Consider the following 24,785-nt stretch of genomic DNA (forward strand, 5'->3'; position numbering starts at 1 on the left):
TTTTCCCATATTATCTTCCACCATGGTCTATCCCAAGAGATGAGATATAGTTCCCTATGCTATACAGTAGGACCTCATTGCTTATCCATTCTAAATGTAATAGTTTGCATCTACTAACCCCAAACTCCCAGTCCATTCCATTTCTTCCCCCTCGGCAACCACAAGTCTGTTCTCTATGTTTGTAAGTCTATTTCTGTTTTGTAGATAGGTTCAATTGTGCCACATTTTAGATTCCACATATAAGAGATATCACATGGTATTTGTCTTTCTCTAACTTCTCTTAGTATGAGAGTCTCTAGTTACATCCATGTTGCTGCAAATGGCATTATTTTGTTTTTTTATGGCTGAGTAGTTTTCCATTGTGTATATATACCACATCTTCTTAATCCGTTCATCTGCTGATGGACATTTAGGTTGTTTCCATGTCTTGGCTATTGTGAATAGTGCTGCTATCAACATACGGGTGCATGTATCTTTTTTGAATTGTAGTTTTGTCCAGATATATGCCCAGGAATGGAATTGCTGGATCATATGGTAGTTCTATGTTTAGTTTTCTGAGGAACCTCCATACTGTTTTCCGTAGTGGTTGTACCAGTTTACATCCCCACCAACAGTGTGGGAGTGTTCCCTGAAATTCCTTTCTTATACACAAGAATAAATTCTAACTGAATTAAAATTAAAACCTGAAATCATAAGAGACCTTGAAAAAAAGAAAAAAAAAGTTTCTCTTTATAGGAACACAGAATGAGAAAGATATATGCATAAAAACTAATGGCAGAAGCCATGAATACTGATAGATTTGAGTACATAAAATTTGTATATCAAAAAACTAAAACCAAAATAAAAGTAAAAAAAAAAACCTTGAGAATACAACTGTGATATGTATCACTGTGACATGGATCACTTGATATTTAAAGTGATCTCACGGACAGTAAGAAAAACATGAACATTCTAAGGAGAAAAATAGACACGTCATGAGCAGATGACTCAAAGAAGATCTTTCTTTCCATGGTCAAAAAGTAGGGGGAGGAGTTCCCATTATGGCGCAGTGGTTAACGAATCCGACTAGGAACCATGAGGTTGTGGGTTGATCCCTGGCCTTGCTCAGGGGGTTAAGGATCTGGCATTGCTGTGAGCTGTGGTGTAGGCCGCAAATGCAGCTTGGATCCCACATTGCTGTGGCTCTGGCATAGGCTGGCATCTACAGCTCTGATTAGACCCCTAGCCTGGGAACCTCCGTATGCCATGGGAGCAGCTCTAGAAAAGGCAAAAAGACCAAAAAAAAAAATTATAAAAAAGAAAAAAAAGTAGGTGGAAAGTTTAGCTTAATAATCATCAAAGAAATAGAAATAAAACAATGGGATACTTTTTATTCCTCTCAAATTGCAGAGTTGAATAAAATGAGCTTGCCCAGGGGTATAGAAGGGTCTGCTTTTGGAGAACAGTTTGATATGTATCAGAGTCCTTTAAATTTTGTGTGTGGGAGCTCTCATTGTGACTCAGCGGTAATGAATCAGACTGGTATCCATGAGGACTCGGGTTCGATTCCCTGCCTTGCTCAGTGGGTTAAGGATCCATCATTGCCGTGAGCTGTGGTGTAGGGCACAGATGTGGCTTGGATCCTGCCTGGCTGTGGCTGTGGCATAGCCTGGCAGCTACAGCTCCTTTTCAACCCCTAGCCTAGGAACTTCCATAGGCCACAAGTGCGGCCCTAAAAAGCAAAAAAAAAAAAAAAAAAAAGAATTTTGTGTAGAATAGCATTTGTTAACCCTCTCTGCTAGGCGTAATGTTAAACAGCTGACAAGTATTAGACAAGTATTATCTCCTGTAATCCTCAAAACTACCCTTTTATATAAATGTGGTCATTTCCATTTTAATGATGAGATTGAAGTGTTGGAGAAATAATTCAGACTTCCTCAGGGTCCCTTAGCTAGTTATGATGGAGCCAGAACATCAAACCCACATGACATGTTGCCAGAGCCTAAACCAACCATGTTTGTCTAACAATTTATTCCCCCACAAATATTTCTATATATGTGTCCAAATATCTTTATCACAGTATTTATAAAAGCAGAAACCTTTAAAACAATTAAATGTCCAAGTCTATTTCATGGAATATTGTACAGCTATTAAAAATAATGTTGAACCAGAAAATACTTGTGGGAAAATATTTGTGATATTAAGTGAAAGGAACAGGTTTTAAACCCATATTTATAATAAAAGTTTAGTTTTTAAAATATATGTGTATATGAAAAGACTCAAAGGACATGCATTGAAACACAGAGAATGGTTTTTTTATTCTGTTCGGGGGAACAGGAAAGGTTTCTATTTTTCTTTGGGTTTTCTAGTTTTCCTACTTTAAACATATTTTCTAATTAATTTACAAATAATATTTAATAAAAGAACAAAGGACTTTCCTCCAGAAGGATATCTTTAGGTTCCCACTGCATGGATTGTGAGAATTTGATGCTCAGTAAGTAAATGGCATTAATGATGCCTGGTGTACCCCACTTAGCATAATTTATAGAATCTCTCCTTATCAGATGACATAACTTGGGAACAGTTATTTATCTTCCAAGAAGATTCTTGGTTATCTTCAAAAATAGTTACGGTGCTGCCCTTAGAATAGCAAACATGTGCACAACAGTCAGGAGCATATGATTGCCAGACTTCATTGGTCCTTAACATGTCTGTATGTTCCAAATGCCTTACTTTCTGCCTTAAATTTCAATTTTACTGTAATATTTATGTATCACTTTCATACTGTTTTTCTGACCAGTGTACCAGACGTGATGGAATAGAAGAAATGAAGGGCATGGTGCTCCCACTCCAAAAGAGCACTCTATTACATTGCCTTTAATCATCCCCTCTCACATAACTTGATTATACTAAAATGAAACTCATCGAAGGGTGGGGAGGCATCCTGTATTACTCACATAAGTACTCAGAACCTGGCAATAATGCTTTAACGGAAGGACTAGGATTTATAACAAGAATTCCCAAATCGGGCTTCCAGCCCTTGAGGGTGGATCAGCTACTGACTCCTTCACTGTCATGCTGCCCTCCCTGTGCTCTGCCAGGCTCCCTAATTCTTTCCCATGGTGAAAACTTCAGGAAGCTAACGTTCCAACTTTTTAACCCGATGTTTCCTGTTCTTTTTAGATTGGTGTGCTTCAAAAACTGCCTAGTTCAAAGAACTGACTGGCAGTCAGTCAGTTCTGACTGACTGATTTTTATTCTGATAGAAATGAAGAAGCAGACCATTGGTATTCATATTACTTTAGTTTACAGAACATTGAGTCTGGAAGTTTAAGTTTTAACACAGAGTGAATGTCCTGGTCTCTTGGTGCCCAAGTGTTTATTTATCGTTGTGTCTATGAACAGGTTCCTGGCATAAATTTACCCGTCAGCCAACTGACCTATTTCTTCGCTGCAGTTCTCATTAGTGGTGTTGTACATGAAATTGGACATGGGATAGCAGCTATTAGGTAATGATATTTATCTCTCTCTACTCCATGCAAAGAAGCTTTTCATTTAGGAGGATTTATTACTAAAATCTGCTGTGTTTGATACCTTTTCTTTCTGTGGATACTACCCAGTGCTTATCCACCATTATTATTTTAAGGTGCCATCTCTCTTATAGAGGAGATTAATATATTGATGAGTATGCTCTATTAACTATGTTCACATCTATAATCTATCTGGCTGGGTCTTTCTATCCTTTATCCTTTGCCAGCACAGTTATATCATCATGGTGCTTCAGTGTTTCCATCTGATCCTGAAACCTAATCTTGCTATTCATCATTAAATCAGAATGATAACCACTGCCCTCAAAGCCCATCCACATGCCTTCTTAGTACCTTCTTTGGCTCAGCATCTGAAATACTTTCGTGCTTCTTTTTACTCTTGGCCTCTGCTGGCTAGGGCAACAACATTGAAAGCTCTGGGTTTGGTAACGAAATATCACAGCCTATTTAAAAAACCCAGTGGAAGAAGATAAGGGAGGATGGAAGCCAGGACTTGCTTCAAGTATCATGCTCTGTTCTTGTGTTGACCACCGCAGTGTATCATTTTAATTATACCTGAGCATTTTAAAGTCTCCTAAATGTGTAAAATCATGATGGTGTGATGGGAGAGTGAGTCACATTTCTCCTTCACTCCCACATAATGAACACACATACTGATTGGAATGTGTTTTATCTTTCGGATGTATATAAAAGATTTTAAAGGAGAAGATTTAATCACTTCTTGGTACTTATGAACAACAGTCTACTGACTGGCCATAAATCCTTGTCTTGACAGAGCATATACTGTTACACAGGTGTGCCATGTAGTGGTTTAAATGAGGGGCTACTTTTTTATCTCTTTCATCTTTGCTTCCACTTATTTAGCTTTGCAGGTTTTAGAGTTTTAAATATAAAAGCATTGTTATTAATAACAGTTTAATAATTCACAGTATGTTTGTGAAATAATTGGGCTAATTTTTTAAAATGCAATTGCCAAGGAAAAGTGAACTTTATAGTCCTCATATATTTAATGCTCAGTGACAGCACAATATATTTAGATGATGCTTTTATTTTTAGAGTAGCTGTGTGGTCTTATGAGGCTATTAAATTTAATTCTGTTTTTAGACAATGAATTGATAAAAAAATAGTTCTTTTAAGGACAATCTGAGTTTATATATTTTTAATATACTTATTTTAACATTAATTCAACAGGAATACACTTAGGTAAACCTCTACCTTTATAATAGCTAAGTCAAAAAATAAATATTTAGATAATTTACTTGAATTCTATTTTCTACTGTGTCCTTCTCTGAAAATAATTCAGAGTAAACCATAAAAATGTGTTTCATTTAGGTTCTCACAGAAATATTAACTATTTCTTTATATATATGACTAATTTCAAGCTATTTTCTAAGCATATTGGTTTATAAAAATTTTGAAGTTGTAAGTCTATTTCAGAATGCCCTGTTGTACAGAATGCAATTTTACTGATAACCAAATCTGTATGCTATTGTAACATTATGATTATATATATCGTTTATAATTTTTGACTATCCAGAGAGACTTGATTTTTAAGTGAGAATTTGAACTATAGTGGGAAATTTTAAGATTACACGCATTACTAATTTGAAAAATGCACCGTTAGTAGTAAACTCCTTTTTCTTATCTGATTTCTTAGGGAACAAGTTCGATTTAATGGCTTTGGGATTTTTCTCTTCATTATTTATCCTGGAGCATTTGTTGATCTGTTTACCACTCATTTGCAACTTATATCACCAGTCCAGCAGCTAAGGATATTTTGTGCAGGTAAAAGACTTAAATTTCTTTTTTTTTTTCTTAAGAGTTAAATTTCTTTTATTCATCTGTGTGTTGTTAGTGGTTTTATGGAAAGTATTCACAAATGAAAACATCTCGCCTTTTGGTTGATAAATTCAGTTTATAATATTCTCAGTCAAAAGTAGTAAAGCAGAATAATTTATATTCCAGTGTCTTCATTTTTTAACATGAATTATTTTTTAAAGATTGAAAGTAAAATGAGGAGTTCCCGTCATGGCTCAACGGAAACGAATCTGACTAGCATCCATGAGGACGCAGGTTCAATCTCTGGCCTTGATCAGTGGGTTAAGGATCCGGTGTTGCCCTGAGCTGTGGAATAGGTCACAGACACGGCTTGGATCTGGTGTTGCTGTTGCTATGGTGTAGGCCGGCGGCTATAGCTCTGATTTGACCTCAAGCCTGGGAACCTGCATATGCTGCAGGTGTGGTCCTAAAAAGACCAAAAAAAAAAAAAAAGGTAAAATGAGCAAAACATATGAAAATATAACTAAAGCACTAAATTGGACACGAGGGTCACTTAATAATCATAAGGAGTTATAGTCCACAATGAAAAAGTAACCATCTTACTGAAAAAAAAAAGTAAATCATCAAAACAAAAATGGAAAAAGTACAAAGAAAAAAACAAATGTAATAAAGGAAGCTTATCTCTCAACACATGGCAGATAAGTATGAAAAAGTCTCATCATTGAAGCTCTCATTAGTAAGGTAAAAACCAATAATTATGTCAAACCCTATACCACAACAATTTCTTTTCAAGTGCCCATGCAGTTAAAAAAATTGGCCAATTTAATTCAAAACCATAATTGCAGTATATTTATTTAAAAATGGAATAATGTATTTTTGCTAAAAGGGCAATTCACTGCCTTAGGCAATTATTATGAAATAAGAAATGAAAGTAAATCAGTTAAGCAGTCAGTTGAAGAAGTGAAAAAAGAACTATAAACTAGGTAAGAAATGATGTAATTAGTATGGATATAAGCAGAAAATAATAAATTAGAAAAAAATAGAGCTGTTAAATCCAAGAGTCCTTTGAAGAACCAAAAATGATTGAACAATGGCAGAAAGCTTCTATAGACAGAATTAGATTGGGGAGTGACAACTGGTACAGAAAAAATTAGAACAATTATAAAAGTTCTTTATTCATCTGTGCAAAAAAAAATTTTCAAAAACCTGGCTAATTTTTAATAGTCTAAATTAACCCCAGAGGAGGTAGGAAAAAAGTATAAATAGGCTAATTACAATGGAAGAAATTAAGAAAGTTGAAGAATGGTCCTAGAGTTCCCTCGTGGCACAGCAGGTTAAGGATCCACCATTGTCACTGAAGTGGCATGGGTTTGATCCTTGATCCAGGAATTTCCACCTGCCCTAGGAGTAGTTAAAAAAAGGATGGTCCTGAAAGTTTCATAGATAGAATTCTTCCAAATCTGGAAGGAAAAGATTTTTTTCAATTCCAATTTAGTATAAATTTTCCAGATCACATAAATAAGGACACTAAGATTTTTTTTAAAACCAGTATAACAGCGATACACCCCGTAAAGCACAAAAAAAAATTCTGCAGTTGGTATATCTAAACAGTGCAAGGCTCGTTCAACATTAGGAAATCTTATTTGTATGTGGTAAACATTAATTACCCTTAAGGGAAAAAATCCTCATCTCAGCAGTTATTGAAATGGGTATTTAACAAAATTCAACATCCATTAATGGCTAGAAACCATTTAGTAAAAGTAGAAATAGCTGTATACTTCCTAATGGTATAAGACTTAGAAGCATTCCTATTAAAGGACAAGACAAGTGATCCCACTGTCACTGGTAATATTAAACAGTCTGTAAGTGTAAATCACCACAATTAAATAAGAAAAAAAGCAGCATAAACATTAGAAAGGAGTAGGCCTCCCCCCACCCCCAGATACTGTTATATACCTGACAGAGGGAAGGGGGAGGGGCCAGAAAATCAACGGAAATAAAATACAGAAAAATCTGGAGGAGCTTGGTTGCCGTATTGAAAAAGCCGACGGCAGCAGCTTGGTGTGCTTAGCCGAGAGGCGTGCGCAGAGGGGGGGGGCTGGCGCGAGCGGGTTGGCGCGGGCACGAGCACGTGAGCGTGGGTGCGCACCCGGCCAGGGCGCCCCCACTTGCCAGCACCTGCACAGGGTGCCCTGAGGCGCATGCGCAGGGTACACCCAGAAGCCCCTGCGCCTTCCGCATCTTCGGCGACTTCCGCTTCTTCAGCGTCCTCCGCGTCCTCCACCCAACGGCCAACACCTTCCTCAAGAGCTTGCGCTTTCCTCGCTCAGCCTCTCTTTCCTGCGGCCTTCTGGTCACCCACCCTCTTGCTGCCCAGTAGCCAAAGCCTCTGAAGAGCCTTCAGCCATGGCCTCAAACGACGCTTTCTACTTCGCCACAGAAAACTCGGAGATGTGTACAGATATTATGGAGCTGCACCAGATCGATGTGGAGACTGCCCCTGTGGAGACCGTTCCTGTGGAGACTGTCCCTATGGAGACCATGGCGATGGAGACGGTTGAAGAGTACGAGGATATCAGCGGCAACTGGGTCCACGGCGGCCACCACCATCCGCCTCTGATCGCGCTGCAGCCTCTCATCACCAGCGACCCAAACCAAGGGGACCACGACCAGGAAATGATCTTGTTGCAGACGCAGGAGGAGGTCGTGGGCTACTACGAGTCCGAGGGCCTGCTGGCCAACAACCTGGAGAACCAAATGGTCGTCCCAGTCAACGAAGATGACTGCTTCCAGCAGACCCTGGCTTCCTTGTCAGCCTCTGCGTCATCCTCGTCATCCTCGGCCTCCAGCCACACCAGGAAGCGCAGTAGCCACGGCAAGAAGCCTAGCAGTAAGAAGAGTTGTGCCAGTGGCAAGGCCAAAGCGGGAAGCAGCTCAGAGGAGCGCAGCAAGAAGTGGGAGCAGACGGAGGTGCAGATCAAAACCTTGGAGGGCCAGTTCTCTGTCACCATGTGGTCTCCAACCGATAAGAGAGACCAAGAGACTGGACAGACTGAGGAGAACCCAGCTCCTGATTATACCGAGTACATGAAGGGAAAGAAACTTCCTCCTGAAGGAATTCCTGGCGTTGACCTGTCAGATCCCAAACAACTGGCAGAATTTACTAGAATGAAACCCAAGAAAACTAAAGAAGAGGCTCCGAGAACCATAGCTTGTGCTCACAAAGGCTGCCCGAAGATGTTCCGGGATAACTCAGCTATGAGGAAACATCTGCATACCCATGGCCCCAGAGTCCACGTATGTGCAGAGTGTGGCAAAGCTTTTGTTGAGAGCTCGAAGCTGAAACGACATCAACTAGTGCATACTGGAGAGAAGCCCTTTCAGTGCACCTTCGAAGGCTGTGGAAAACGCTTTTCCCTTGATTTCAATTTGCGTACACACGTTCGAATCCATACTGGAGACAGGCCCTACGTGTGCCCCTTTGATTGTTGTAATAAGAAGTTTGCCCAGTCAACTAACCTGAAATCTCATATCTTAACACATGCTAAGAATAAAAATGGCCAGTAAAAGGGAGAAAACACCCTTCTTACGCTGGGAAAGCATCTTCCAAGAGTGTGATTTGAAATAAAAGTGCCTCTCTTGTATATTGTTTCTAGGAAAGATTTTTTAAAATGCTTCCTACATATCTAAGGGTTAGGTTTTGATTGAGTAGTAAAAATAATAGAAAAAATAAAAGTGGTTCTTTAAGGGTTAGGTTTTGATTGAGTAGTAAAAATAGAAAAAAGAAAGTAATTCTTTATAAAATATTGTTAAGATGTTCTGTCTTGTTCTGTAATGCCTTTTAAAAAACACGATGATTTGTAATATTTGATCCCAACAGGAGGATAATTTACAGACCTCACATCAAAAGACTGTTCTTTATACAACTGTGCTAAAAAATGGGACTTTTTTCACGTTCTTTTAAATATGAAGTTTCCCTGTTGCTTACCATCTATTAAAGTTATGTATTTGCTAAGTGTTCATTTTATACTTTTAAGAATATGTTTAGTAATTCTGTATATGGTTTTTTTCTGGAAGTGGATAACTTTCCTTATAGATTTTCTTTAAAACAACGGTTACATGCTTAAAGTATTTTCCTATTTTAAAAAGTTACATAGAAAGTTTAGACGTTCAAAGCACAACATTAAAATGGAGTCATGGGGAAAAAAGTTACATGGGTTTTGTTTGCTGTCTGAATTTTGGTTGCATTCTTTGATGTTCACACATTTTGTGTAACTGTCTTTTAGCTGTATTGAATTATGTAGTTTTGAATATTAGATGTGATGTAATAGTCAATTTAAACCTATTTCAGTCTTTGTTTTGCCCCCCGAATACTGTCAGGTGCTGTTGTTTAGTGTAATTTCTTGGCCTGTTCAGTTAGAGAGTGGTGCTCAGTTGTAGAATATATTGTGTATGTATTGATTTTTTAATACTTGGTATGTACATCCCTTGTAATAGAAAAAGCAAAAAATAAAATAACTGTTCTAAGAAAAGAAAAAGCAATTGCCTACATAAGTACTGCAGCTAGAAAATAGAGAAAACCAGGAGGGTGTTACTGGAATATGGTGGGCAGAGGCCAGGGATGCTGCTAAACATTTTACAGTGCACTAGACAATCCCCCACAATAAAGAATTATCTGGCCCAAAGTGCCAGTAGTGCAACTGTTGAGAAACCCTGCTCTAGAGAAAGTAAAAATTGTAACAAAGACTAGTTTGGTCTACCTATAAGCAAATCATTAGTGAACAAGAGGTTGTTTGAATAAAGGTACCCCTGTTACCACTAGGACATCATGGGTAAACCTGGAATCTAGCAGGGTGGTCTGGTACCAGCTGCATCCCTGATAAGAGGTAGAAGGCTGCCCAGAGAGGCAGGGAATTAGTGCTCCTCTGTGCCCCTGGACTGTTGCTTGGATGAAAAAAGCCAAAGTTATATGGTGATATCATCCTGAAAGGGGAGAAATAAGGTGCAGGCATTTAGCATTCCTAGTGGACTGTTCCTTCCTTAGGACCTAAGGGGAAAGCTAAATTTAGCACATGGTAATGGTGGCACATCCAATCAATGGGGATGGATTATTTTATGAAATTCTTTTGGGACTAGCAACAGGGTGAGGGGATGGTATCACTGTATTCCTAAATTAGTTTCACTAGAGGAAATTCCAGTGGGTCAAAGAAATAGAGGGGTTTTTTGTTGTTGTTTTAATTTCGTTATTAAAATGATACTACGAAAGCAGTACAACAAAACACAGGTGAGTTCTATCATCTTGAACTGGGCAAGGCTTAATACAAAGGAGGCATTTGGCCACACCAAAATTTAAAACGTATGCATAGGCAAAACTATAAACCAAGCCAGACAAACTGGAGGAAAAAGATTATAATAAGATTATAATACGCCTTATGAAAGAACAAATTGCTCAATGTATATATTACAAATAATAACGTATATAGATGTAAAAATTAGTAAAAAAGTCAAAAAATATGAACTGACAATGGATAGAAGTAGGCAATTCTCAGACAAAAGGAAATACAAATAGCTGTTTAATAAACAAGAGAAGTGTACAAACTCATTCATAATTAAAGAAATAGTGGAGTTCCCTGATGGCTTAGTGGGTTAAAGATCTGACATGGTCACTGCTATGGCTCCGGTTACTGCTATGAGATGAGTTCAGTCCCTGGCCTGGGAACTTATGCATGCCATGGGCGAGGCAAAAAAAAAACAAATAGAGACGAAGAGATTTGACTTTTCACCTACCAGATGGCAGTCTAAAATTATGATAGCATCCCATGTTGTGTGGGGAAACATGCCAATTATGAGAACATAATGCAGACTTGTTGGAGGTCAATTTTAACGCACATAATTTTTGACCTAACAATTCCATTTCTGTAATTTTCCATACCCTCACAGATGCATACTTAATTAGATGCATAACAATATGAGCTAAGCTGTTTGTTGCAGCATTGTATGAAAATGTTAAAACAGTCTAAGTGATCAGTAGTAGGGAATATTATAAATAAGTCAATATGTTTTTTTAAAATGGACTACTCTAGCAGATATAAGGAATGGGTTATGTATGAATGTGTAGATAAGGAAAGTCTGAAATATATACATGAAAAAGCAAACTGTAGTTTCTACTAAATAGCTTGATAACATCAGTATTTTTAAAAAATCTTTCTGTTATAGAACAGAAAAAATTGCTTACCCAATGTTTTAAACTAGAGGAACATCTTACACTGCAAATATGGTACATGGAACATGTATTAGCTAGTTATCTGGCTGCTCTAATAGCTAAAAGTAAAAGACTTAAACTCTCATAAAACATTGGAAATGTAAGTAGTTCAATGCTGATATGATAATTGTATGATTTGGAGGACTCAAACTCTTTCTCTCCAAGCTCTTGTCTTCCCAGCATGCAGCTTCTATGTCATGTCATGGATTTGGGTTAACTCCATCATAGCTACATTCTGGCCAGTAAGATAACCCCCATCACTTCCACTAGCATCCATTGACCAAAACACAGTCATATGGCCATACTCAGTTTCCTGAGTTTGGGAGATGTCTTTAAGTTACATTTCTATCATTTTAGAACATTGCTTCTCAACCACTGGTGCTTTCGCCCTCCTAGGGATGTTTGGAATGTGTGAGATGGGGGATATTGTTTTGTTGTCTCAGTGACTGGAGAACGCTAATGGATTCAGAGGATGGAGTCAGGAATGCTCTATATCCTGTATTGTAAGGGACAAGACCTGCACAACTGGGCTTCCCCTGTGGTGCAGCCAGTTAAGTATTTGGTGTTGTCACTTCAGTGGCTCAGTCCACAGCTGTGGCACAGGTTTGATCCCTGGCCCAGGAATTCCCACATGCCACAGGTGCAGAAAAAAAAAAAAATCCTGCACAACTAAGAATCACACTCCTGGGAGAGCTGGTAGTGCCTCCACTCTGCCCTGTGGGAAAAACTGTACTAAAAGGGAAGGATCGGTATGGGAAGGGGACTATTTAGTGGTATTCTAGTGAGTGTTTGACACCTGGCCCTGGAGGGGAGGGTGGAGAGCTCTCATATGTAGTATTTGCAGGTTTCTGTGGTGTAAATACTCCCACCATGACCAATTTTTTTTTTTTTTTAATTTTATGGCTGCACCCACAGCATAGAGAAGTTTGTGGGTCATGGCCTGAATCTGAGCCACAACTGCCACCCAAGCCATAGCTGCTGCAATGCCAGATCCTTTAACCCACTGCTCTGGGCCAGTGAGCAAACCCACACCTCTGCAGTGACCTGAGCTGCTGCAGTCAGATTCTTAACCCACTGCACCATGGCCAATTTTAGGTCACCAAACTGATGTTCCTGAGGGAGGAATTGGCGAAAGCAGCATGGTCAACTATGGCAAGCTGGTAGGAGCAGGCTTCAGCACACCACTGGGTTCACCTAACCATCTCTATACATGTAATGGAGATAGTTGTACTCTTGATGTATGAATCATACCCCGGTTGAGCAAGAATGAACTTTTATTTGATGGCTCTGAAGTTCCTTTCAAAGATCACAAGTATGTTTAAATTAATATGTATACATTATCTTTTCAGGGGGTATAATAAGTAGAAGATAGTCTATTCATATTGTGTATACACACATCTCTATAATAAAGATATATATGTAATAAAGTGTAGATTCTAATAGTGTTAAGTCAAATTAGTGTGTGGTCTTCCTGGTGTTATATTAACATGCTCATTTTAGATTTCAGTATCTGAAATGGGAGAAGCCTCTAGCTGAATATCTGTCTGCTGTACTAATAAGTAGATCTCTCTACCTCACACCTTCTCTGGTTACTTTACTAATTTATCAGAATGCATAGGTGTCCTGAAGTCCAAATACCTGGAATGATATCATTCTGCCCCTGGTTGAGCTTATTCCTTTTTTTCTTTCCTTTCAGGTATCTGGCACAATTTCGTCCTTGCACTCCTGGGTATCTTAGCTCTTGTTCTCCTCCCTGTAATTCTCTTGCCGTTTTATTACACTGGAGTTGGGGTGCTCATCACTGAAGTTGCTGAGGTAAATATAGATTACTTGGGGTATACTTTCACCAGAATTTGTGATGTAGTGCTTAGTATTTTATGTCAGGAACTTTTTTATTCAAATACTTCTCATATAGAGAATGCTTAGTTTCTTCTGAAGAAATTATTTGTAATCCTTTCAAATCGAACAGATAGTTTTGTAAAACACATTGGCTTTTTTTTTCTTTTTCTTTTTTTTTTTGTCTTTTTGCCTACTTTCTAGGGCCGCTCCCATGGCACATGGAGGTTCCCAGGCTAGGGGTCTGATCAGAGCTGCAGCTGCTGGCCTATGCTGCAGCCACAGCCACAGCAACGCAAGATCCAAGCTGCGTCTGCCACCGACACCACAGCTCATGGCAACGCTGGATCCTTAACCCACTGAGCAAAGCCAGGGATCAAACCTGCAATTTCATGGTTCCTAGTCAGATTCATTAATCACTGAGCCACGACGGGAACTCCACATTGGCTCTTTTAAAATAATGAAAATTGAGGCATTCCTGCTGTGGCCCAACGGGATTGGAAGCATCTTTACAGCACTGGAATGCAGTTTTGATCCCCAGCCTGCTCAATGGGTTAAAGGATCCGGTGTTGTCACAACTGCACTTGCAGCTCAGATCTGATCCCTGGCCTGGGAACTTCATATGCTGCAGGGTGGCCAAAAAAGAATAAAGTAGAATAAAATCAAATGATATGCTGAAAATTGTTTCTGTTCTGAATTAGAAGAATAATACCAAGATTTTCTACCTATAGTTTGTTGATAAGATGCATCGTTTACCTTTACTGTTTATTTTTACAACTACTTTTGAGTCAGATGTCTTTACTCCTAAGAAATAAGAAAGATGAAACCTAGGCTAGCCCCCCAGAACATTTCATGGGAGTTTAAGTTAATGTCTTCAGTTCTGAATTTCACTTCCTTAGACTACTATGATGTATCAAATGTTCTATTTACAGTTTGGAAAGAGGAAGATTACCTTTATGAGCAGCTGGCTCCCATATTCATTGTGCTGACTTTATCATCTGCATATTTGGAACTGTATTTAGATAAGGACTTGTTTTCTAGTTTTATCCATTGACAGTATAGGGTTGGGTTTTATTTTGTTAGTTTTTAAAGACTATTTATTCATCTTGGATTCAAGGCTAGATTATTTTCTACATTATTCAAGATGTTCTCCTTAAGTCAGTGTTTCTATTTGCTCAGACTAATCATAGCTTGTCTTCACACATTATCTGATTTGGTACTGCCCTCTTCCCAAGGACTCACCTGCCATTGGACCCAGAGGCCTTTTTGTGGGAGACCTTGTCACCCATCTACAGGATTGTCCTGTTACTAATGTACAAGATTGGAATGAATGTCTAGATACCATCGCCTATGAGCCCCAAATTGGTTACTGTATAAGTGCATCAACTTTACAGCAGTTAAGCTTCCCAGTTAGAGGTGTGTATATTTCCTCCATATAATATAATGCTTCCAGCAGCAGTATTTGCCACTCACTAATTCATAGATAATGTCTCAAAATTTACTTTATTCTAACTTCTTTAAAACAAATCAGTAAAGTAATAATAGGCCTAAACCAGTAAACATTCTTCTTGGTAAGTTAGATACTAATATTTTATGTTTTGTTTATTATATATTGTTGAACTTATAAATAATTTCATATTCGATTTACAGATCTCTGGTATCTAATTCTTTCAGCATTTACAAAACACTTGTGTTAAGTCAGCATTCAAGTTCAACCATAACCAATTAACTAACTTCCAGTAATTAAATACCCTTATGCTATATGGATGGTAGCATGTCCAAAGCTGTTTGGGGTTAGAGGTATTTTATGTGGCAGGCATCCAGAGGCAGTCATCTTGGTGTCCAAAAATACCCTCTGAAGTCATAACTTTTGTTCTGTGTAGTAGGTGACGGGGGGAAGCAAGTTTATTCTCAAAAGCTGCCAAATTTATTTTTAGCTCTTTTAGCTCTGAGAAACCAGTTTCCCAATTCTAAATACAAAATCATGGGACCCCAAATTATTGAAAATGTTGGAAAGTACAAATTGTGCTCACAGACTACATCTTACTTGTCCACATCTACTGGAGTTAAGAAATATGATTAATTATCAAGAATAACAGTATTAATTACAGTATGCAACAGTGGCAAAATAGTAAAAACTGATTTAAAATTTTTTTCAAAATCTTCCATGTATAACCCATTTTTAAGAACTTTTTATTGCAAACATTTTTCAAACATATGTAAATGTCAGGAGATTAGTATAAATGAAATCTCATGCATCCTTCTCCTAGCTTCAGCAATTAGCAACATTTTGGCAATTTTTTCATCCAGGCTGCCCACTTTTGAGGAAGCTATTTTAAAGCACATCCCAGGTATCCTGTCATTTCACCCATAAACTTCAGGATATCTTTAATAGATGATGACCTTTTAAACATGACCACAGTACTGTTATCACACCTAACAACATTAATGATAATTCCTAATATCTAGTTAGGAAAAATCACTCTCCCGGATTTTTTATAATTGGTTTAAGTTGGTTGGTATGTCTTTTAAGTCTTTCTTAAGTTGTAACAATTCCCCCTGACATTTTTTTTAGTAGCATTTGTTGAAGAAACTGAGTCATTTGTTTTTTGTCAAACTTCCCACATTCTGGATTTGTCTAGGTATGTTATCCTTAAGATATCATTCACATGTTCAAGTATCCCCCAAACTTCCTGTAATTAGTAGTTAGGTCTAAAGGCTTGATTAGATTTAGGATCCATTTTTGGCGAGGGCAAAAATACCTCAAAGGTAGCAGTCATTACTTCATATTGCATCTCATGTTTTTCCATGTATCTCATCTTCTCAGTTGGGTGTGAAATCCACAGTGTGTTCTTCCGTAAGAAAAAAAAATAATGATAATAATAATCCATTATTTCGTACTTCTTCAGTCCTTTATCATTTACCTCAAGTTCCTCTAAATTTTTTCTTTTCTTTTTTCTTTCTTTTTTTTTTTTTTAAAGCTGCACCCACAGCATATGGAAGTTCCCAGGCTAGGGGTCAAATCAATCAGAGCTGGAGCTGCTGGCCTACACCACAGCCACAGCAACATGAGATCCAAGGCATGTCTGCGGCCTACACCACAGTTCACAGCAACGCTGGATCCTTAACCCACTGAGCAAGGCCAGGGATCAAACCAGATTCCTCATGGATCCTAGTCGGGTTCATTACTGCTGAGCCACAATGAGAACTCCTCTAAATTTTGTATAATCTGTATTGAATTACAAAAGCCAAAATGAGATAGTAATTAAATAATGTTCTTTCCAATAGGGGTTGTTTTATTTAGGCTATCTGCATTTCAGATGTTTAAGGTTTTGTGTTTTTCCCATCAGACAGAATGGAAGTGAAATTTTTTGAGTATTTTACCATTATGAATTATATGCTGTATTTTAGGGGTATTTGTTTAAAAACCTAAAGCAGATATTACTCTTTCCATGCTAATAAAAAATCCCTAGGAGTTCCTATTGTGGCTCAGCAGGTTATGAACTCAACTAGGTTCCCTGAGGATGAAGGTTCAATCCCTGGCCTTGCTCAGTAGGTTAAGGATCCGGCGTTCTGTGCTGCCGTGTAGGTTGCAGATTTAATACGGATCTGGTGTTGCTGTGGCTGTGGTGTAGGCTGGCAGCTGTAGCGCTGGTTTGACCCCTAGCCTGAGAACTTCCATATGCCACAAGTGCAGCCCTAAAAAGAAAAAAAAATACAAATCCCTAAATAATTCTTCAATATTTGTTTCATCTCCTTAGGAACAACTGTATTGGGATACTTGTTGATTTTGCATGATTACTATCTGAAAAACCTCTACCTCTATTTAATCATTTTTTAATGGAGTGCATATACTTAGCCAAATAATAGGAATCTTTATGCCTGTAAATGTGACTTAAAGTATATACATATTGGAATTCCCTAATGGCTCAGTGGGTTAAGGATCTGATGTTATCACTGCTGTGGCTTGGGTCACAGCTGTGGCGCATGTTTGATCCCTGGCCCAGAAATTCCCACTGTGGCACAGTGGGTTAAGAGTCCAACTGCAGCAGTTTGGGCTGCCACAGAGGCATAGGTTAGATCCCTGGCCCAGCACTGTGGGTTCAAGGATCCAGTGTTGCCACAGTTGCATCTCAGATTCAGTCCCTGGCCTGGGAACTTCAGTATGCAATGGGTGTGACCAAAAAAAGATAAATAAATAAATTTTTAAATAAATAAGTAAAATAAAATAAGAATTTACACTACTTCAAAACAGTAAAGTCATCTTGGAAAGATCTGACCCTGAAAGTGCTCATAAGTAGTCCCGGCCAATCATTTCTGGCCTCATTTCATACCCTGACTTTCCTAGGTGTATTATTAATTTTTTAAGATATTCTCTAATATATTAATTAATTAAGCTATTAGTTAAACAGATTAGATGTTCTCCTTAAAATATCAACAGGTAGGAGTTCCTGTTGTGGCATAGCAGAAACGAATCCGACTAGGAACCATGAGGTTACAGCTTCGATCCCTGGCCTCACTCAGTGGGTTAAGGATCCAGTGTTGCCGTGAGCTGTGGTATAGGTGGCAGATGTGGCTCAGATCTGACGTGGCTATGGCATGGGCCAGCAGCTGTAGTTCTGATTGGACCCCTACTCTGGGAACCTCCGTATGCCAGTGGTTTGGCCCTAAAAACCAAAAAAAAAAAAAAAAAAAAAATTAGAAAAATGTGGATCTGTCAGACATGAATATACATTTTATGAAATTATTGGGACCTACTTTTTTCTTCTGTTAATCCTTTCCTTTTCGATTTTTAAATATTAACCTACTAAACTATGAGTATCAACAACAGAGCCAGGGATGGTTTAATTCCACCTCTGACCTTGGTGCTTGGGGCAAGCCTGAAGATCTTGTCCATTACACTCCTTGGAGAATGAATGGCCTTTCCAGGAAGCCCCAAAAACGACACTGGGTGAGGTCTTGGAGCCCTTTGTACCTAAATAGATCTCTGGTTTCATTCTGCCTCAGAACAAAACAAACTTTTCCCCTATTCATATTCAAGCCTCTGCTTAATTTAGGATTGCTCTATATCCATATGCCATTTAGTGATTTGAATGAGACTAAAAGTTACAGATAAGAACTAGTTTGGTTCTTTTGGGAGACTATTTTCTAACAAATAGCTTGCATCCTCTTTATTTAGTTTGAAGGGACACTCTTCATTTCATATATGCCTAAAGCTAAATTACTTTTTTCCTTTGCTGAAAGCATTGTCTTGGGTAAGAAAGACAACTTGATTAAGTGTAGCATTTGAACTGCATTTTAGGGAATGTGAGATGGAATACTAAAGGCAACTCCTTCCTAAATTGAAGCTATGAGCCCAGACTCAGGCATCCCCTTTGAATAGCCTGTATTCCTGTTCAAAGGAGGTGAAGGAAGAAGTTCTTATTGTGGCTCAGTAGGTTAAGAACCTGACTAACATCCATGAGGATGCAGGTTTGATCCCTGTCCTTGCCCAGTGGGTTAAGGATCTGGCGTTGCTGTGAACTGTGCTGTAGGTCACAGATGGGGGCTTGGATCTGGCGTCACTGTGGCTGTGGCTGGCATCTGTAGCTCCAATTTGACCCCTAACCCAGGAACTTCTGTATGCCCCAGGTATGGCCCTAAAAAGCAAAAAAAAAAAAAAAAAGGACACGAGGGTATATACCTGTAACTGCCTGGCAAGGGGAACATTGTCCTGTCTTATGAATCTTTAACTGAAGTGAGATAAGACCCTTTGTGACCTAGTTTAAGATAATAAAAGGAAAACTCTGGAAATGTTTTCCACATAGTTTGAGTACCCAGATTGTTTTTATGCCTAAGTTTTCTCTAATGTTTGGGAAAAAGTATCTGTTTTCTCATTGTGAATATCAAGGTATGTTTCAAGCTTTCTTTGCTCTCATCAGTTGAAGAGAGTGTGTATGTGAATGTGTGCATGTGTGTGTGTGTGCGTGTGTAATTTCTTAACTGCTTGTCACTAGGTGGTGCTGGTACAAATTCTACTGTAGAACTAAGAATAAGTAGGTTTGCCTGCTTATATTAGAATTCTAGTTACATTTATATATTTATTAAGCTAAGGTAAGAAAATTGTTCAGTTGATTTTAGTGATGTAGAAAGTAGGGAAGACTGTGAACTATCGATTGAAAAGGTCTCTTCCTTCCTGCCTAATTCCAAAATCACCTCTGGTCTAGACCATCCTTTGAAGGCTAGACTATTTCCACAAGTATCTTAGGGTACATTTGGAATATGCAGGTTCTCCCTGTAGTGATTATGAAACTGATCTGGTTTTAATTGTCCTTATTATCTCCCAGCCTGAGGACATTTAAGGGACAATTCTAATCTCCTAGAGTTAAATTGAACCTGTGAGAGTTCCCGCTGTGGCATAACGGGATCGGCAGAATCTCTGCAGCACCAAGAGTGCAGGTTCGATCCCCAGCTGGGCACAGTGGGTTAAAAGATCCGGCATTGCCGCTGCTGTAGCATGGGTTGCAACTGCGGCTTGGTTCTGATCCCTGGCCTGGGAACTCCATGTGCCATGGGACAGTCAAAAACAAACAAACAAACAAACAAAATTAGACCTATGAATGTCTCCTGGACCTCTCATTGCAGTCTTGAATGTACTTCCCAAAGTAGAATTGGATTTGTCTTTCATGTTGATAGCAGTATATTGATGTGAAAACTATCTGTGGTACCCCCGATTTATGGGTTGAGAATTGAGTCACAGAAAGGAAGTGATTTGTCCTTTAATGTGACCCAGTAGAAAAGATTCTAAAATAAAAAACATTTTTAAACCTACAACTATTTTTTAATAATTGATAAACAGAAATATAAAATTTACTTCTCACATGGTAATAAAATACTGAACTCTTTAATGGAAAATTCTGTATGTCAGGAGGTTATTGATCTTATCAGGGCAACCACAGCCATCAGTTTGTGTTTTGATTAGAATAATCACTATAGGAAAAAGCCATAACCTCAAGATCACAAATTAGTGATAGCCTAGAGGTCAAATCCAGACTTGCTAGATGTATGTGTTTTGGCTTACACAATACTTTTAAAATTCTTAGTTGGCTGCCAAGATTTAAAAGAGGTTTCACATGTGGGCCCAGATTTCTTATTTCTCTTGGAATACAATGGATGATCTCTAGACTCTGGGCCTCAAATTGAGTGGCCTGGCTGCAAACCCCTTAAAACAGGGTATATATTCTCTAATTCACAGTCCTCACTGTGTCCTCTTTTTTTCTACACACAATCTGCTTCATTTATTTGATAACCTGCTTGACCTGTTTAAGCTTTTGTGTTATCAGACATGTTATATCAATAGTGATGTCAAATTCTTGACTTTCAATTCTGTATTGCATACAATCCAAGAAAAATTAAGGATCAAGCATCAGATGTAAATTTTTAAAAATCATTGCTGATACAAAGGCAAGTGGCATAGAATATCATTTACATATTCAATGCATACTGAGTTTTCCACCTTATATAAGACACTAAGAAACATTGCCCTCAAGGACTTCACAGTCTAATTGAAGAAATAGACTATGCCCACATTACAGTACAAGGTTAAATGTGTGTAAATACAAAAAATATTGGGAGTTGTGAGAGCTGGTGGTGGTCAGTCTTGACTGAAAGGACAAGGATGGGTTTCATGGCAGCAGTTATTGAGCTGGGCCTCAAGAGTTTATTTTCAGGAGGCCAATATAGATGAACCGCAGCACCATAGACTGACTAGAAGGTGATCAAGGACCTGCTAATAATTTGGCTCAGCAAGAAGAGAGTATGAGATAAGGTGATTTGATGTGATTTGATTTTTTGACCACTGCATATGGAACTTCCCAGGCCAGGGATCAAATTTGAGCCATACTTGTGACCTATGCCACAGGTATGGCAACACTTGGTACTTAACCTGCCACACTACAGCAGGAACTCCAAGGTGAGGTGGCTTTTTTTTTAAAAAAGTAGAAGTCTTTACATATTAGGCTGCTGAGTTAGACTTTCTCTGGGAGCAGTGCAGAGTCCTTGGAAATTTGGATTAGAAGAACCACATTCTTAGAGTTCTACATTAGAAGGTTAGTCTGAAGCATTCAGTATATAGGACAAGTTTACGTATGAGAGCTAGGTGATGAACAAGATATGTTAAAACTGTTCACATGGGATTAAGTGAGAAAAAATTGGAATCTACATTGTGAATAGATAAAGAGAAGAATAATGAGGTAAAAGGGGGTGGGGGGATGCACCGAGGGTTTGGGATGGAAATGCTATAAAATTTGGTTGTGATGATCCTTGTACAACTAGAAATGTAATAAAATTCATTGAGTAATAACGATAATGAGGTAAAAATTGGTGTGACCTGGCAACTGATCAGAGAGGATATTAAGGGCTTTAGCCTGGATTGATATTTTTTTTAATATTAAACAACTTTTTTCCTTAGAGTTTACCATAGGGCTGATGAATGATTATAGACACGAGTTTGTGCCATTAGATATTCACAGTTTGCTTTCATATTTTAAATATTACTCATCACCCAAAGTTTAAATATCCATTCAGTTTTGATTTAAAAAAAAAAAAAAAGCAAAACTACCTGCATTATAGAGAAGAAATCGATTCATCTTTTAGTTCCCTTTACCTCTGTTTTGTTCTTCACTTTGTGTTGGCAACAGTGTATGTTTAGGGAAATCCAGTCTAACCAAATCATCTAGGGAAAAAAAAGATTTAAAGACAAACAAAAACTTTTGTCTGAAATACAAAATCCTTATAAAGTCAGATTGCTTATCAACATCCATTTTCATGTTAGTACTCCTAAAGACACTTAGTAACAGGAAAGCTTTTTGTAGTATTGGAAATCGGGGATAACATCACTCTTCTTCAGCACGTCTGAATTTGGTAGTATGTATATAAGATTCTAAGTTTAATTGGTCTTTGCAACACATCAATTTTGATTTACAAGTTTGATGTTCTAAATGCAGGAAACCTTCCAAAATAAATATTTGGAAATATTTTTCTGTCCCAGCCATATCCCTATTCCTTATGCTGTCAGGTTTTTGGTAGACTCCTGAAGCAGTCTACCAAAGAACTTGAAAACAATAAATGAATAATGGGAATAAATAATTGCCCTGTCTCTGTTGCCTTCCAAAAAATGGTACCTGGATTACTGGCATACAGGCAAATATCTGCATATCTGTGGGGTCAGATTGTGCTGTCCTGATTCTAGGGGGAAAGCCTCAAGATAAACCTGGAGGCATATGGTTGATATAATAATAAGGATGTCCTGGAGTTCCTGCTGTGGCACAACAGGATTGGCATCATCTCTGCAGCACCAGGACACAGGTTCAATCCCAGCCCAGCACAGTGGGTTAAAGGATCCAGCATTGCCACAGCTGCAGCATAGGTCACAACCGTGGCTGGAATCTGATTCCTGGCCCGGAATGCCATATGCCATGGGGAAGCCAAAAAATGGGAACAAAGGAAAAAAAGGTATCCTTAGGGATCAGAGTCTCTTAAGCATCCACTAGCTCACTCTGCTAACACCACAGCATAGGGGTTCAGTAGCGATTGGATCAGCAGCATTAGGGGATCTCATAGTGGCTCATTAAATATTTGTGCTTGACCAGCTGCAGTTATTGCAAAACCTACTGAGACCCTGGAACTCGGGCTTTATGCATGAGTAAGTTTATATGAAGACTATTAATCTAGGGTAATTTCTGCTTCTTGATTTCAAATTGGCTCTTTTTGTAATGTAAGATCAAACTCTTCAGCAAGTAGCCAACAAGCTAAACTCTCAATTATACAGTTCTCTGGATTCATATGCAATTTATTTAATTCTTTTTGTTTTAAAACAAAATTCTTATTACAAATGTACTTCTATATAGTGGGTTCTTTTCTTATATAACACATTCTAATAAACTATTTCTCTTTAGCGTACAAACGACTAGATGGTTCGACCGAATGCTGTAACAATCACAGCCTTACAGATGTGTGCTTTTCCTATAGAAATAATTTTAATAAGCGTTTGGTAAGTTGTCCCTGAAGCAATCTTGCTTGCCTGATACAATTATTGCAAAATAAGCATATAGAACTAAAATGGAATCTATAAAAGCATCACCCTCTTGCTTTTTATCATTTTATTAAAATCTCTATGTTTCACATATCATGTTTCATTTGAGAATCTTTAAAAATGTTACAGTGTTAATATCTTATGCGGCCTAAATGGAATAATTGAATCTGATTTATAGTAGATAAACATAAATGGCACTTCCTTTATATGAACTTCATTCCTAATATGCTAGGTGACATGAAAGATATTGAAGGAATGTTAACCTGCTGTTTTTCTTGTTAAATCATTTTTAGTATTGACTAATTAATATTTTATCCCTAGCATACATGTCTACCTGCCCGGAAAGCAGTTGAAGCCACCCAAGTTTGTAGAACCAATAAAGATTGTAAAAAAAGCTCAAGTTCAAGTTTCTGTATAATACCTTCTTTGGAGACTCATACTCGCTTAATAAAAGTGAAACACCCACCTCAGATTGATATGTTGTATGTAGGACACCCACTGCACCTTCATTACACAGGTGGGTATTATTGTGGTAGACCCTCAGAACATCATGAAGATGGCATATATTCTCAGTGGTAGAAACTCAGTACAAATCTTGCATTCATTTTATTTATTGTATTTGATCACCTTTCAAAGTCTTGCTAACTTGTTCTTAAGCATTAAGTGAAATCTAAGCAGTAGGAAAATAATCTGATTTTATAAAGCAAGATGAAGCTGAACCCCATGTTTGCCTATGGAGAGTGATGCATTTTTCCTTCACCACCATTTGTGTCCAAGTCTCTGAAAGTTTATTAAATCTATCCAAGCTACCAAAACAAGAACAACATGTGCCAAAGAATACCAGGAATCATAGTGATAATGGCCATAAAATAATTTTTGTATGACACATGAATTTTATATGAATATAATTTCAAAGCCAGGCCAGCGTAGTTGATTTAGTAGTGGCAGCATGATTGGATTAAATATATAACTTTTCCATATGGCTGAAAATCATATAGTCTAACTTACTTTGTTGTACAAGATTTTCTTATGTTCCTTTTTTGAATAATAGTGTTATTGAAATAAATTCACATACCATACAATTCACCCTTTTAAAGTATACAATTCAGTAGTTTTTAATATATTCAGAGTTGTATAACCATTGCTACAGTCTAGTTCAAGAAAATTTTCATCACCCCACAAAGAAAGCCATACCTATTAGTCATTCATTCCATTTCTCAACACACGCCACCACCACCACCGCAGCCCTTGGCAACTACTAATCTACTTTCTGTTTCTGTAAATTTGCCTCTTCTGCACATAAAATTTA

General features: G+C 38.0%; 1 protein-coding gene across 5 annotated transcripts in view; it reads left to right on the forward strand.

The window, feature by feature from the left end:
- Positions 1 to 24,785, forward strand: part of MBTPS2 (membrane bound transcription factor peptidase, site 2) — an 82,713-nt gene that overhangs the window by 10,142 nt on the left and 47,786 nt on the right. For 3 of the 5 annotated variants that reach the window (XR_014835815.1, XR_014835816.1, XM_021079698.2), the window contains exons 4-9: positions 3,385 to 3,488; positions 5,185 to 5,312; positions 13,265 to 13,383; positions 14,640 to 14,820; positions 23,340 to 23,434; positions 23,798 to 23,993. Coding sequence is in view for 2 of the 5 variants with exons in the window: in XM_021079698.2 (XP_020935357.1) it covers positions 3,385 to 3,488; positions 5,185 to 5,312; positions 13,265 to 13,383; positions 14,640 to 14,820; positions 23,340 to 23,434; positions 23,798 to 23,993 (823 nt within the window). In the remaining 3 variants the exon portion in view is untranslated. Of the gene's footprint in view, positions 1 to 3,384; positions 3,489 to 5,184; positions 5,313 to 7,746; positions 9,845 to 13,264; positions 13,742 to 14,639; positions 14,821 to 16,515; positions 18,103 to 23,339; positions 23,435 to 23,797; positions 23,994 to 24,785 lie in introns of those variants that run through there. The other 2 variants (XR_014835817.1, XM_021079697.2) reach the window with 2 other exon arrangements.

This window comes from Sus scrofa, chromosome X (assembly GCF_054392235.1).
Source record: "Sus scrofa isolate SSC_HxYL_T2T_F1_AM1 chromosome X, Sscrofa_HxYL_maternal_Yorkshire_Landrace_v2.0, whole genome shotgun sequence".
Taxonomy (NCBI): Eukaryota; Metazoa; Chordata; class Mammalia; order Artiodactyla; family Suidae; genus Sus; species Sus scrofa.